Source organism: Stenella coeruleoalba (genome assembly GCF_951394435.1).
Source record: "Stenella coeruleoalba genome assembly, chromosome: 20".
NCBI lineage: Eukaryota > Metazoa > Chordata > Mammalia > Artiodactyla > Delphinidae > Stenella > Stenella coeruleoalba.
This window is the reverse complement of record NC_137166.1, coordinates 36,878,630-36,894,848: the sequence shown is the minus strand read 5'-3', so window position 1 is coordinate 36,894,848 and position 16,219 is coordinate 36,878,630. Positions and strand designations below refer to the sequence as shown.

The window sequence follows — 16,219 nt, the reverse complement described above, 5'->3', positions numbered from 1 at the left end:
ACTCACCACAACTAGAGAAAGCCCGCGCACAGCAACGAAGACCCAACGCAGCCAAATATTAAATAAATAAATAAAGTTATTTTTAAAAGACTCTTTCAACATTAATGTTCTCAAAAGTACACTTTAGAACTTATGACATTCAACAAGCTTTTAAAGAATTAAGATAAAGATTTTGCATCTAATTTCAAGTTGGACCTATACCTTTCACAAAAGTAAGCTAAATTAAAAAAAAAAAAAGCACCAATATGTCCACAACATATATGAAATAAGAGGAAGCAACAAATTAAAAAATATTGCTTGGAATGTTTTTTTAATTCTAATAATGAATTTCCTTTTCACCAACCACCTATAATCTGGAATTATACTTCTTCCTAATGGTCTTTTTTTCTCTATGTTTTTGTTTTCCCAACATTTATAATGCCACAAAGAATCACACCTCATGTTGCTCAAACACTGAGTCAATAACCTGTACACTCCAAAAACCCTTAATGTTTCAAGGCAAGTCATTTGAAATCAAATGGGTCGAAATCAAATTCTTGGAGCTTCAACAAGATCAGTGATTTACTGTTATCTTAAGCGTATCATGCACGAGAGTTTGGTTGTATGATCTTCCATACTCACCTTCTAACTCAATGGAGTCAGCGATGGAGAACGTACCATGTACCACGTAACGGCCAGGACAAACAATAACAGTGTCGCCCTCATAGCAGGCATTTATAGCAGACAACGGATCACTATGGAACTAGAAAACAACAACAACATATTGCAAATATATACCCCTCAAATGCAACCTGAGTATTACTCCAGGTGCCTTCATGTTTCATTTTCAAAAGGGAGCCAAAACTACGTATGTAGGTATCTCCCTTGCTACTGCACTGAGCTCAGTGCCTCCTTTGCTACTGCACTGAGCTCAGTGCATGGTTGATAACTGACTAATACTGCAGAAAGGTGGTGCTCTCACTGCTTTCCATTTCACAGAAAACCAGCTCTGGGAAACTCCTAAAAACTTTTTGTAGAATTCAGGAAAGCCTGGGGTGAATCTGAAGAAAAAAAAGCCACCTGGAGCAAGAAACTCTCCTTTTACCTGAATTTCTATTTCTTCCTTACAAGGCTCTGGACAAAGCTTATCCCTGACCAGGGACTGCAGCAGACCAGTCGTCATGGTGGAGGAGACCACATGGGTGACCTTCTGGCCACTGGGACGGATGCCTTTTGCTTGTATATTAGAATTCTTCTGATAACCAAACACATATCTTAAAGAAACCAAACAGACCTGTCAGTTCTCAGTAACATAGCTGGTTAGAAAAGATGTCAACTAGTTGGGAAGAACAAAGATACACATACCTCAACAAAGGATTCTCAATGAGTTTTAGCTTTTGTTTCAACTGTTCAATCTCTGAATACAATTTTAACCCTTCCACCATGGAGATGTTTTCCTGCTCAGAATCAGAGTTACAATTTGACAAACTGCTTCTCAGATTTAAAAATTTCCTGTAACTCTCCTCACATTGAGTCAACAGATCTTGATAGTCAACAATAAGTCCTGAAGGAACTCGGTCTTCAAGAATGTCATAATGCCTGAAAGTTTAAAAGCAAATTGAAACCCACTGCCTTTCAGACACATTTTCCCATCATTAAGACACCCATTCAGTCCTCAAAGACCCCGTAAGAAAAGTGTTTCATAGTATGCAACTCAGGAACATGTTAAGTCTTACTGAGTAGGTGAAAGCTATTGAAAGCTTTAAGGACCACTTCATTAAGGTCACTAACTTTTCTCTTTTGAGGAGTTGCTATTTTTTTTTTCCTTAGATCCAAGCATTTGTGTTTTTGAAACACTGAGAGTTCATGTTGCACAATTTGTAATCATTACTTAACAAGAAATTATTTTCTCATATATTAGATTCAAAATCTTAATAAGTGGGTGGCAGAGGGCAACCTGGAGGTAGGGGTGGTGAGGATAGTATCCCAAGTAGTTTCATAACAATGTTTAAGATTACCACATTTATAGGATCAAAAATTTTAAATGATTCAAATCATCTAGTCCTTCCCTATACTTACTTATTTTTATAATTTAGTTTAGTTTTTTTTTTTTAATTTATTTGGCTGCATCAGGTCTTAGTTGAGGCACACGGGATCTTCGTTGCGGTATGTGGGATCTTTTGTTGCAGTGCATGGGACTTTCGTTGCAGTGCGCAGGCTTCTCTAGTTGTGGCGCAGGGGCTCTAGAGTGCGCGGGCTCAATAGTTGCAGCACACGGGCTCTCTAGTTGTGGAGCACGGGCTCCAGAGCGCGAGGGCTCAGTAGTTGTGGCACGTGGGCTCTCTAGCTGTGGCACGTGGGCATGGTAGTTGTGGCACACTGCCTTAGTTGCCCCACGGTATGTGGGATCTTAGTTCCCTGACTAAGGGGATTGAAATCACGTCCCCTGCATTGAAAGGCAGATTCTTAACCACTGGACTACCAGGGAAGTCCCCCTTCCCTGCATTTAAAGCACTATGGAGGGGACTTCCCTGGTGGTTCAGTGGTTAAGACTCCACACTCCCAATGCAGGGGGCCCGGATTTGATCCCTGGTCAGGGAACTAGACCCCACATGCCGCAACTAAGAGTTCGCATGCTGCAACTAAAGTTCTAACGTGCCGCAATTAAGACCCAGTGCAGCCAAATAAATAAATAAAATATTAAATAAATAAATAAAGCACTATGGAGCAGAATTTGCTGAATATTCCCTCAGGAAGATTATTAGAGTATTTCAAAAACATAAGCCTTTGAGATTCTGAGAAAAAAATAAAGCTGTTATTACTAAACCAGAGAGTGATTAAAACAAAATAACTTTGTATTGGACAACTGTGTTGGCACTTAAAGTTTATTATTAATTTATAAACCTTCTCAAATACATAGACAGAACAAAAAGTACTTCTAGATACAATAATTTATGAGTGTACAATCAAGTTAATGGATATGAAATTAATGGATTTGAAAGTAAACTGCAATATTATTGTCATTACTTGTCGTTTTAAAATAATTGCTTTATTTCTCAGTTAAAAGCATACTGACTTAGGCCAGAGCTTCTTAACCTTGGCTGCTTATTAGAATCACTGGGGAACTTTTAAAAATACAGATGATCAGGTCCCCATCCAGACCAATTAAATTAGTCTCTAAAAGTAGAGGGGTATCTTTTAAAGTTCCCTGGGAATTCTAATGTGCAGCCAAGGTTGAGTACGATTGCCTTAGATAATGTCTTCTTAACTTCGTCACGCTCTAAATAAGACCTAAACAAATTTACATCAAGTTACAGTGAACATTTAAATAGTATTTAAGATGAATAGAGAATATTTTTCCCACTTTTCAAGTAAATGAATTAGGTGAAGCTTGAAAAGCAAGGATTTTGTCTGCTTTGGTTAATCCATACTCATTTAAAGATATTCTAGAAATCCAATTTGCAAACAAGAAATTGGGGGCCCAACCACTGACTGCTTGATCAGATCTACTAAGTTACAAAGATTAAGACCCAAATTTTAAAATTAGTTTCTTAGCATTTCCAATATCCATGCCAATCAGCTTATTTCTTCTCATTATAGTGATACTTCATAGTCTGAAAGTAATGAACCAACATCTGTGTCTCAGACCCATAAGCTCTGAAGCAGAGTGTTTTGAATTAGAAAGGAAAAATATTTACTTCACAGTGCAAAATCAAGACAATATGGTTTGATTCCCTTTAACTCTTGCCTGTGAATAGCTCTACTCCTGTCTTAGCCTAGGGACCTTTTAAAGAGTCTGCCTATATTTGATAACATTCCAGTTTCCCCATCAAGTACCATAGTTTCTTCTCCATAACTGAAAACAATTCCTCCCTTATGCTTTCCCATCTGCCAGTGATGTATAAGATATGTATGTAAATCATTTCTTGTTGTTTGAACATGTAAGACTGTCAAATCGGAATACAGTTATTTTCCAAGTAAAGATCAAATTTGCCAGATACATGATATTCATCTACCATTACATTTCCCTTCAATCAAAACCAATCATTGCTCTTTAAAAGCAAGTATATCAAAACTAGAAAATATGCAAGCTTATTGAAATTCTGGCATTTTACTGAATACACTATGAGAAAACAGGAAATGCATAATGGAAAAATTGGAAAGGCTAAATAGAAATCACAGCCAATTTATGAAAAGCTGAAATCAGACATACATAGTTCTAAACCAGGTAGAACCAACCTTAACCAGACTTCTCACGTATTTTTTACTTATGATTCACTGTTTAAATGAAGAGAAACTTACTAAATCAAATTGGTTATACAGAAATGTAAAGGGTTACTGCCTTATCTTATGTAACCAAATCATCTTTCACACAGGGAAAAAAATTACCTTCTACAATTTTTTTTTCTTTTTTTGGCCTGCAAGGTCTAATTTTATTCTTATTGCAGCACTGCGTATTAAATTACTATGCACAAGTACCAAAAAGTTACCTGGTCTTATAGCACCATCTAGTGGAAGCCACATTTAACAAAGTCAGTGCAGGACAACTATTTGGGTTATTTTTATAATGGAAGGGTTTTTCCCTACCAAAATATGATAAGTCAGTAGAATGTATTTAGGTATTTTGGAAATTTTTATTCACCATCAATATTAACTATTTAGTATTTTCATCTATTTATCAAATAAGATTTAAGGAAAAGAACTTGACAAAACATCCTGAGGTAAGTCTGTTTAGCCTACTATGTTTGTACTCAAGAAAAAAAAAGTCTTCTATAATTCAATTAATTTCACTGTTCTTCAATTGTTTTTATGGAGTTTAGTAACGGGTTGTTTCTTTTTAACATATTAGCTCAATTAAGTTTTATTCAAATTTACAAGAGTGAGCTGTTAATTTACATGTTCTTGAATTCTCTGCTTTTAGATTCTAAAAACACTACAAGTAGGTTTATAAACACTAAAAGTAGGTTTCTCTGCACCTGTACAATTTTTATTTAATAACTTGTCAGTGGGTTATACTATTTTATATCAGTCTGTTTCTATCTGTAGGAGTATATATACAGTATATACAAAACACAGGTGAAATTAAATCACAAATAGCTATTTTTTCCAACATGTACAAGGCCACTAAAAAATACTTACAATCTCAATCGAGGTTCAACACATCTAACAAAATAATCATACTCATCCTCTTCTTCTTCATCCCAACTCCTCCAAATGTTCTGATAGAAAAACCTGGAAAGGAAATTAGTATCACTCAAATTCAATCACTGGCTTAAAATGTTAGGGTTTGGGAGGAATAAGAGTAAATCAAAACAAGTCTATCAAGTATGGTAGAGAAGATTGAATATTTGCTAGATTTGATAGTCATGAGTCACACATGAACTTCTTTGGATTGGCTAAAGAAGTTTTCTATAACATTGATTCTATTAGGACCTTCTATTTATCAGAAGAACTATTTATTGACCATCTGTAACTTGGTGGAAAGTAGTGCCATTTGTTAAGATAGAAAAGACTGGGAGAGAAACAAGTTTAGGGTTGAAAATAAAGAGTTCTGTTTTCACCATGTTCAGGTTGAGATGCCTATTTGAACTCCAAATGGATGATGTCAAGAGTGCAGATAAATATACAAGACCAGAGCTCAAGGAAAAGGTCAGGGCTAGAGACATAAATCTGGAAGTTGTCAGCATATTGATGGCATTAGAGCAATAGATGAGATCATCCAGGGACATAAAATAAAGCAGTAGTTCTCAACCCTGACTGCCCATTAGAGTCCCCTGAGAAGCTTTTAAAAGTTGATTTTCAACCCTATTCCAGACCAATAAACTAGAATCTCTTGGGTGGGGGATGGGGGAGGGAGGGTGCAGGATCCATATTTTTTTAAAGCTCCCCAAAGTGATTTAACAAATTTTTCATCATGGAAAATTTCAAACATATACAAGAGCAAACAAGAAAACATGAATACCATGTATCCATCACCAGCTTCAACAATTATCAACTCACAGGCAATCTTATTTCACCTCTACTCCACCCACTTACTTCTCTGCTCTCCTACCTCCACCATCCTGACACTGGATCATTTTAAAGCAAATTTCTGACATATCATATCACTCATAAATTTTCAGTATGTGCCTCTAAAATAAATCTTTATACAAAAAAAGTTTTAATTCCTTAATAACCAAGTATCCAGTCAGTGTTCAGTTTTCCCTAATTATCTCTTTTGTTGTTGCTGTTGTTTTACAGTTGGCTTGCTCATCAGGGTCCAAACAAGGGTCAGCCATTGAATTTAATTAAATCACTTTTACTCTATAGATTATCCATCCCTCTTTTTCACCTTGCAATTTATTTAATAGTTTCCCACACTCTGAATTTTACTGATTGCTTCCCCATGGGGTCAGTTAACATGTCCTTCTGTTTCCTTTATTTCTAGTAAACTGATAGTAAGGACTAGGGACTTGATCGTCTTTAGGAAAGACTTTTTGGCAAGAATACTTCAAGGGAGGTATAATGTAGCTTCATCACCAAGCACATGATACCTGGTCATCTCTTTTGATGATGAGCTTAAGAATGATCAATGGATTCAGATACTGTCAGCCTGATTTATCTGCCACAAAGTTCCCTATCAGGTTTTCACCAATGGCTGTAGCAGCCATTGATGATCATTGCCTGAAACCTCTACTTTATTATGGGTTGCAAAATACTGATATTCTCATCTTATCATTCTTTCTTCATGTAGTAGTTGGAATACTCCTATAAAGAAAATTTCCAGGAGATTCTAATGTGCTTTCAAAGCTGATTAGAGAGAGAGAAGTGTAGATAGCCTAGGCCTGAGCCCTGGGTAACTTCAACATTCTAAAGTTTGAGCATAAGAGGAAAGAGCTGGCCAAGATTATTAAGAAAACAAGCCCATGACACACTATCATAAAGTGGTGTCCCAGAAACTGGAAAGAGAGTAGAGTATGTTAAGAAGATGGGAATGATCAAATAATTAGAATGTGACCAAGAGGTCAAGGTAAGATGAGATCAGAGGAGTGACGACTGGATATGAGAATATGAGTGACCTTAAGCACAATTTCAATGGTACTGTAGGAGTAGAAGCATTAGTGGAACGCCAGGAAGTACAGACGATATAACTGTCAAAAAGTTGAAAAGGAAGGAGCAGTGAAAATGAAGCCATCTCTTAATTCTTATAGATTAGACTGTCATTCTCTTCACCCTCTAGAGTCCATCTCTCAAAAACAAACCAAAAAAAAACCAAACCTGAGCATGCCCTTACTCAACCAAAAGACTCTGCTGGCTCCTTGCTGTCCTCAGAACAAAATCCAAATTCCTGAGCTTGGTGATATTACATGGACTCACAGTCCACCTCTAGAGCACCTCTCTTGCCTCAGAGACCCTGTGTGCAAACTACCAATTTCACAAGCTCTTTCAAAGCCGCTGTGACATGCTGGTCAGACTGCCTTCCACCTTTTCCACCTGGTAAGCTTATATTTACACTTCATGACCCAGCTCAAATATCCTCACCAGTTCAGTACCAGGCAATCACATTTCATTCACATCTGCACCTCCTCCAGTGTTTATTCTCTCAAGACAGAAACTTGGGAGTCAGCCTTGACTTCTTCCATATCCACTCTACCACCAAGTCTTAGCCATCCTACTTTCTCAATAAGCCTAATCTGTACTCTCCATATCTCCACCCTAGTCCACTCTGCCTCTTAACTGATCTCTCTACCCCTTCCCCCTCCATTTACTTTCTACACAGCAGCCAGAACAAACCTTTTAAAACACAAAGCTGATCATATCATAAAACACAAAGCTGATTGAAAACCCTTCAGCGGTTTCCCACTGCTCTTAAAGACAAAAATTGTCCATTGGCTGACAAATCCCTGCATCTTCGGACCCCTGACAACCTCTAAGCTGGTTTCCTAAGTCTCTTCCATTACTGCCTATGTTCTAACCACGTTGGCCCTCCGGCTCCTTAAACTCACTGAGTTCCTGAACCTGTTCCCTCCCCTAAACTGCCACAACCACTTTCACCTAGCCAACCCTTCAGACCCAAGTTCAAATACCATTTCCTCAGGAAATAACCGTATTACAGCAACCTGACCTAGTCTTAGAACACTCTGTAATCCCTCACAGCACTCACTGCAGTTTCCAATCATACACATTATCTTTATGTGATTATTTCATCAAGGTTCATCTCCCACCTTTAGACTGACGTCTCCCTGGTGATGGTGATTGTGTCTGTTTTGTGCACCAGTCACATCTCACCCTCAACTCAGGACCTGGCACTGAAATACTTACTGAATAAAATGAACAAATGAAAACCCTCATAATTTGACCTTTTCTGGACACTGACCAGAATCTGAGCCCTCACCTCAAAATAAAGAATAATTTAGCCAGGCTCGCCTTCAAATAATACTATTACTAATTCCAGATACTTGTCTTTCTATCAACTTCTATACCCATAAGAGATTAGCTCCCTGATTCCTAATTTCCTAAACTCGTCAATTATCCCTTTACCTTCATATGCCTCAACTGACAGATTTTGTAAGTGAGAGAAACATAAGAGAGTTATTTTGGTTCTAGACATAAGCCAGTTCTTTAGATTTATGTTGTTTGACCTAATATTGAATACCTACAGTCCTTGCATTGTATGCAAGTCCAATGTCCTTGCATACAATTAGAAATTTTCTATGAAATGTCAGAAGCAGGGCCCAAGACACTCTGCTTCTTTGTAGAGTATCAAATTAAGCTCAGCAAAACCAGGTTCACTCACTAACGGCATAGAAACTGGAAAGTACTTTTTGAACTACAAAACATCAAGCAACATTATTAACATGACCTTTATATTATCCAATCTTCCAGTTCATGGAGGAATATAAGTCCTTTTTTTTTTGGCGGTACGCGGGCCTCTCACTGTTGTGGCCTCTCCCGTTGCGGAGCACAGGCTCCGGACGCGCAGGCTCAGCGGCCACGGCTCACGGGCCTAGCCGCTCCGCAGCATGTGGGATCCTCCCGGACCGGGGCACGAACCCGTGTCCCCTGCATCGGCAGGCGGACTCTCAACCACTGCGCCATCAGGGAAGCCCCTAAGTCCATATTTAATTAGCCAAAAATAAGCCTTCCTTAGTAAATATACTTATAAAAAGAATATTCAAAAGAACTATCTGTATTAGGAACTATCTGACAAAAAAGTTATCTGAAAAACTAAAAAAAGCATACCTATTAATGCAAGTGGAAACCGACTAAGCCAAAAAAGGTTGAAAGGCAGGCACATACCCCCTAAGGATCCTGGAAGTGGCCTGACAAAACATTCTTTGGCCAGACATATCCTTGAAAACACTGTATGTCAGGCTTATCAGTGCACAAGTGATGGTATACCACCTTCTTTACCTTCTTTCCTTTCTTCTTATGTTCAAGTATATCAACTATAGCCTTAGCATCCAGAACTTTTAAGACAGTTTCTAAATATATACAAACCAATTTTAAAATCCCCTTTTGTTAACATTTGGGGACACTGAGAGAAGGCTATACAGGAATCCCTAGTACTACTTTTCTCAAATTTTCTGTAAGTCTGAAATTACCTCAAATTGAAAATTTTAAACATTGAAAACATTTTTTTAATTTTAAAAAGTTTCCACTGTCTTTGAATATTTTTAAATATTGCAGTGACCAAGTTTACAGTTTGAGTTTTAAATCTAGGTATAATACAGACCAGAATTACTGCATTTCATCCAAAGTTTTTGGCCACAAGGTTACTTTTATCAACCTTTTTTCCTACCTGATATGCTCAATTGCAAGTGCTGTCTGGTCAAACACTCCAGAATCATCAAATACCACCCACAGCTCCTGCAGGGGCAACCGGTGTTCCTTCAAATCAAGGAGCTCTTTCATACACTCCAAAGTAAAAGTGCTGACTTGAGATTCACAGAGGTATGGGTCAGCAAGCCTCACCACTGCCTTCAAGGCTGCAAAGTCCACATCTGTGATCTGAAATTTAAAATAATGTGACTTAACATATGCAAATCAAAATTAAGATACATCTAAAACACTACTTACAGCCTGATTTTTTTAAAGCATGAAATGGGAGCGGGGAGCCTTCTTCCATAACATAAAGGATAAACAAGACAGGCTTGGCTTGTACCCACATGGAGCTGACATCGTAATTGAGAGGACAAATAAACAAACAAGATGGCAACAAGTATGTGACAGAGAATAAGTAGCAGGGGTGGTGGTCTGGTTTTACTGGGAGGGTAGGGGAAGTCACTTCTGAACTGCGATAAAAGGGATGAAAAGGAAGCAGCCGTGTGAAGAGCAGGAAAGATGCAAAAGGCCCTGGGGCAGAGACAAGCTTGGCAGCTGGCAGAGAAACAGTGTTTCTTGCTGGAACCACAGGAAGGAAATGAGGTATGGGCAGCAGGAGGTGAGGTGAGAGAGAGGCAAGATCAGGACAGGAAGGGCATTGGAAGGAGCTTGGCTTTTACATGTTATCTAGCACAATGAGAAGCCATAAAGCCAGCACAGGCCTTTGGTAAATGCAATGCATTAGAGGTTTTTAAGCAGAGGAATGGCTGGCGCATTTCTCTTTTAAAACAATGACTTGGACTGCTTTTAGAGAATTGAGATGTGTTGGGGGAAGGGAGCTACTATCATAATCAAATTAATAGGCCTGAACTGCAACCAAAGACATTAGCATAACCCAAAATTTAAAAATCCACAAGGAACAGCTGCTTGCAAACCATTGCCTCATATATAGTCACTGCAGCATGTGATGTCATTTTCTAAAGGGTCTGCAGCCACAACTTGTATTCATTCACACTCCCTGGTTTACCATTTTAGTTTAACGGAGCGGGGGGTCCTGTTAACACACACTGAGAAAAATTCACAGCTGTAATTAGAGTGCAAATTTAATGTAAAAGGCCCAGTCAGTTGAAAAATAAGATTGTTTTTACTTTCTGCAATGGAACATCAAGAGGTTAACCACATACCTACAACTTTGTCAGGCAAAAAATAGGCTAGTTTTAAAATGCCCGCTTGGTTTGAGCTACTTTAATGGGCTACAACTAAGAAGGTAAAAAATCAATTCAAACCCCACTGACTTTATAATTAGGCCTCTTTGTTTTTTAAACGGTCTCAAATACCTCCCTCACTTCATAGGTTTCTAATCCATTTCCCCTTTTTAAAGGACACTGAAGCTTAAACCACCTCAATTCCCTGGTAGCTCCTCCTCAGTTGCCTTTAAAATTTGTGGAACACTTCATACACCGTTGCAGTTAGATGTAAAAAACATGCTATTTTCAATCAGCTCATAAACCTTAATTAAAAATAAGCACTGTGGCTACAACAGTCTGAGGGAAAGTGTTTTTAGCTAAATGTCTTAACAACAGAATTAAATTTACCTCAACCAGCACCTTGAACACATTAGTGTGCCAGACTGCCCGCCATCCAGATGGTTCAAGGACCTTCTCTAAGAACTCAGCTGTGAATTCTTTTACCTCAGAGGCCTTACAGTCAGCTACAAAAAAATTAAACACAATAAGAATTGGGGCTGCATAAAGGAGAGAGAAGTTAATAAATCCACTCAAATCTACTTTCTCAGAACCAACAAACAGCAGTCTGAGGAACTGAGACCATCTACTGAATACATATAAATTAAAAGACAAAAGAAGCAAAAAACAGGACCTACTCACCTAAAATGTAATCTTGATAAGCTCTGAATCGCTCATAGAACAAAAGATGACTTGTCTGGAACATTTCTGGGAAATGAGTTTTTCCTTCTGGCACAAAACTTTGTAAACTAGTACCTGGTTTATCATGATTGCAACAATCACTGCATGAATCTTCATCTTCAAACAAACCTAAGAGAACAAAAATAGGCAGGCTCAACTATCCCAGACACTTCCAGTGCTTATAAACTGCTTCTATTTTCATATACTTGCTTAGAAATTCCAAACAAATAAAAACAAGGATTTGGGTATAATGCTTTACTTACCTCTATCATTGTCAGAAAAAAAGTTTTCTAAATTTAAAAATATCTCAAAATCCAAGTTCTACTTCAAAACAATAAGGACTTAAAATCCTTCATGGGTTAGGTTTTTGCTGCTGTTCTGTGAGGAAGAGGGTTGTTTTTAATTAAGTGGGAATCACCCAAGGTCTCCTTCAGAGGACACGGCTATGATTATTACTAGAGCTAGCAAGTTATAATGGTCACATAGCTTACAGTCATTTTTTTCCAAAACAATTCCATAAAGCTGCATTAAATACAGAGCTGATTTCCTATACTCCATCTCAAACAAACTGAAACCTCCCTCTAATTTCTACAATATCAGCTTGTCAATGCCCCTCAATAAACAGGGATGAGAGATTGTTAATAATGCATAAGGTTTACTTCACAAAAGTTTCTAGGTTCCATCTGACTAATTTCAATGCCTGTGTCTAAGGAAAGGATTAGAAAATGCTAATTGCATTAGGTTTGGGCTGTATGTAATTATGTTTCACAAGGCGTGATTGGGCCAGTGACATATCTAATTCTGTGCAATACGATGTTTTTAATAGACAAAACGACTACTAAATAAATACTGAGGGTAGCATTTAGACTGGCAAACTTCTTTCCTGTGGTCTCAGGAAGGGTATCTGAGACAATTACTAGCAGCAGTCTTTCTCTTCCCTTACCTCTTATATTTCTCCTTCTTTTCTCCCTCCTTCCACTTCTCTGCCCCTTTGCAGGCCACCAGAATTATGTGACCCCACAGACTGTAATAGGGAAGAACAAATCTGACTCCATATTGGATCTGTTTCTTGTACTTTACCCTTTGTATCCTATTGCTTTTGATACAAGAATGTTGCCTATAGCCTGAAATACACAGGATAGTCCCCTCTCAAAGCTCTGACCTTTAAAGGTATAACACTTTTCCACTCATATAGAGATAAAAAGTTGCTAAACAGAGAATAACATTTGTCTTGTTGTAGGTTTACAGGAACATCCTGACCTGACCTACCTGGATAGATGCAAGAACAAAGGATTCTGACACCAAGAAGTTTGCAACAACCAGCCACAACCTCTCCCCTTTTAGTATAAAGGAAGCCTGAATTCTAACTTTGGCAAGATGGTTCTTTGGGACTCTATTCCACCATCTTCTCAGTCAGCTGGCTTTCCAAATAAAGTCTCTATTCCTTGCCCCAACAACTCGTCTCTCAATTCATTGGCCTGTCGTACAGCGAGCAGTACAAGTTTGGACATGGCAACAAGATGACCAAGGTGTAGTGAAGGGCTTCCTGCTTACAGATTATCAATGCACCTGAGCCTCAGAAGGACATCAATACCTCACCTGCTGTGTAACAATCTCTCTGTACCTAAAGGAAGATGAAAACAGTAGGCCAACTTCAATAAAATTAAGAGAATAAACTATATGTTAATCACTTACAACAGTACCCACCACATAACATAGATATAAATGTTTGTTAAAGAAATAATACCAGCATCTCACACAAATTAGGTGACTATTATCCAAAAATCAATAAGAAAAACTATCAAGAAAACAAGTGTTGGGCTTCCCTGGTGGCGCAGTGGGTGAGAGTCCGCCTGCCGATGCAGGGGACACGGGTTCGTGCCCTAGTCCGGGAAGATCCCGCATGCCGCGGAGCGGCTGGGCCCCGTGAGCCATGGCCGCTGAGCGTGCGCGTCCGGAGCCTTTGCTCTGCAACGGGAGAGGCCACAACAGTGAGAGGCCCGTGTACCGCAAAAAAAAAAAAAAAAGAAAAAAAAGAAAACAAGTGTTGGCGAGGATATGGGGAAACAGGAACCCTTGTGCACTGTTGGTAGGCATGTAAAACGGTTCAGCCACCACAGAAAACAGTATGGTGATTCCTCAAAAGTTTTTAAATAGAATTACCATATGACCCAGCAATTTCCAAAAGAACTGAAAGCAGGGTCTCCAAGAGATATTTGTACACCCATGTTCATAGCAGCATTATTCACAATAGCTAAAATTATTTAGCTTTAAAAAGTAAGGAGGGCTTCCCTGGTGGCGCAGCTGTTGAGAGTCTGCCTGCCGATGCAGGGGACACGGGTTCGTACCCCGGTCCGGGAGAATCCCACATGCCACGGAGCGGCTGGGCCCGTGAGCCATGGCCACTGAGCCTGCCAACAGGAGAGGCCACAATAGTGAGAGGCCCGCGTACGGCAAAAAAAAAAAGGAAGGAAATTACAAGTGTTGGATGAACATTATACTGCGTGAAATAAGCCAGTCACAGAAAGACAAATACTGTGCAATTCCACTGATATGAGGTACTTAGTCAAAATCATATCATAAAGACAAAGTATAATGGTGGTTGCCAGGAGCTGGGGGGAGGGGTGATTGGGGGTTTATTATTCAATAGGTATACAGTTTCAGTTTACAAGATGAAAAGAACCATGGTAACAGAGGGTGGTGATGGCTACACAACAATGTGAATGTGTTTAATACCACTGAACTGTACACTTAAAAATGGTTAAGATGGTAAATTTTGTTATGTGTGTCTTACAATTAAAAAGAACACCTTACTTCAGCACAATTTTTTAGATCCTATTTGAAAGTATTTCTTTTCACACATTATTTCACTTCATCTTCACACTCCGTAGCACCACTACCTGTTTTCCAGATGGGCAAACTGAAGCCAAGTGACTGTTGCCAGTTCACAAGAGTGGTTGGTAGAGGAGTTAAGTCACACCTATGTTCTCTCACTTCTCCAGGACTCTTTCCACTACACAATACAACTGAAAATGTTAAAGTAAAACCACCTTAAAATATCAGGGGGAAAAAACGGAGTCTCCATGAAGAGGTAGAAAGGACTGAGAATTAGACCTGGGTTCTACTTTTAGACTCTGTCCCAAATTGGCTCCCCTACCCTTGGGCATGTCACCTGCCCTCAATGCTCAGTGCAGGCTTAGATGCAGCCAACTAGGCCAAGCGTTCAAGTTTCTTCTCTTTCGGTAAAGGGAAGTGTGGTACGTGATCTCCTTTGAGATGCAAATTTAAAAAATGCGCCCACTCTGGACTCACAAACGCGTGCACAAAGCCCGGGGGGCCCACCCAGACAACAAAAGTGGGAATTCCCGGCCCGGCCCAGTTCCCTCCAGGCTCGAGGAAGCTGAGGCCAGATTGGGCGGGGTGAGTTGCCCTAGGTACCTCCGGACTTCGACGTCGGGGCGTCGCCCAGCCACCGCCGCCACCCTGGCCAGCAAGGTCCGGAAGGCCTGCGCCCCAAGCGCCCTCGGAGAGTCCCGACGCCCCCCGCGCTGCCGACACGGTCTGTCGCAGGCGGCGGCTCCGCCGGCCCGTCACGACGGGTGCTCACCTTTCCCGAGGGGCGCCGGCTCCTCTTCCGCAGCCCAGCCGGTGCGCTCATGGTCCCGCGCCATCGCCTCCGACCCCAACCCACCACCAGCCAGCAGCCCGTCAGCCATTTCAAATTTCCGCGGGCGGCCGCCCGGCCCAGTAATGCGAAGAAGCAGCCGCTTCTGATTGGATAGTGGGCCGAGGCTCTTTGACCAATTAAAGGAAAGTTTGCGTGGCCCCCGTTTCCGCACGAGCCCCGCCCCTTCAGCCTCCACCCACCCCGGTTGCAGTGCCTGCGCGCCATCTACTGGCCGGAAGGACTGCTCTTCTCGTCCAAGCTCTTGCTCTTTTTGTTTACTGGGACGAACTTGGACAGAGTTGAATTAGGACATAATTTGGGATGAGTTCCGAAAAACTAACAAGCCATACCTGGAAGTGAGGTAGAGCGGAAAAGACACTGGCTTGAGATTCAAAAAACATAGTATTTAGACTTGTTTCTTCCATTACTACTGGTATTACCTTGGGCAAGTCACTTCACCTCTCAGAAGAGCATCTTCAGTTCTAATAGTATATTGGCCTAGATGGCTCCAAACTTTTCACCACCAAAAATCAGTTGCTCTCTCGCTTTTTCTCTCTCTCCCCCTCTTTAATTCACTACCTACACACAGAGGATATTTTCAAAGAATGTCAAATAATATTTAGAATGTATAAGTATGTTTTACCTACATTTATTAATCAACAACTATAACCTCCAATAATAATAGCTAACATTTGTTGAGTACTGTGTGCAAGACACCCCTGCATATTTTATCTGCAGTATCTTATTCAATCTTCAAAAACCATCCTATGAGACAGGAAATATTATTGTTATTCCCATTTTACAGGTGACGACATGGAGCCACCAAGAAATTAAGAAATGCCCA

General features: G+C 39.9%; 1 protein-coding gene across 3 annotated transcripts in view; it reads right to left on the bottom strand.

Moving 5' to 3' along the window:
* The window catches only part of SHCBP1 (SHC binding and spindle associated 1), a gene marked incomplete at both ends in the record, with an annotated part of 36,888 nt that extends 21,464 nt beyond the window's left edge, over positions 1-15,424 (bottom strand). The window contains 8 exons of one of the 3 annotated variants that reach the window (XM_079908075.1): positions 622-742; positions 1,085-1,253; positions 1,345-1,578; positions 5,119-5,211; positions 9,761-9,969; positions 11,379-11,494; positions 11,670-11,837; positions 15,316-15,424. In XM_079908075.1, coding sequence (XP_079764201.1) covers positions 622-742; positions 1,085-1,253; positions 1,345-1,578; positions 5,119-5,211; positions 9,761-9,969; positions 11,379-11,494; positions 11,670-11,837; positions 15,316-15,424 — 1,219 coding nt within the window. The remainder of the gene's footprint in view (positions 1-621; positions 743-1,084; positions 1,254-1,344; positions 1,579-5,118; positions 5,212-9,760; positions 9,970-11,378; positions 11,495-11,669; positions 11,838-15,315) is intronic. The other 2 variants (XM_079908076.1, XM_079908077.1) reach the window with 2 other exon arrangements.
* Between the last annotated feature and the right edge of the window lie 795 nt (positions 15,425-16,219).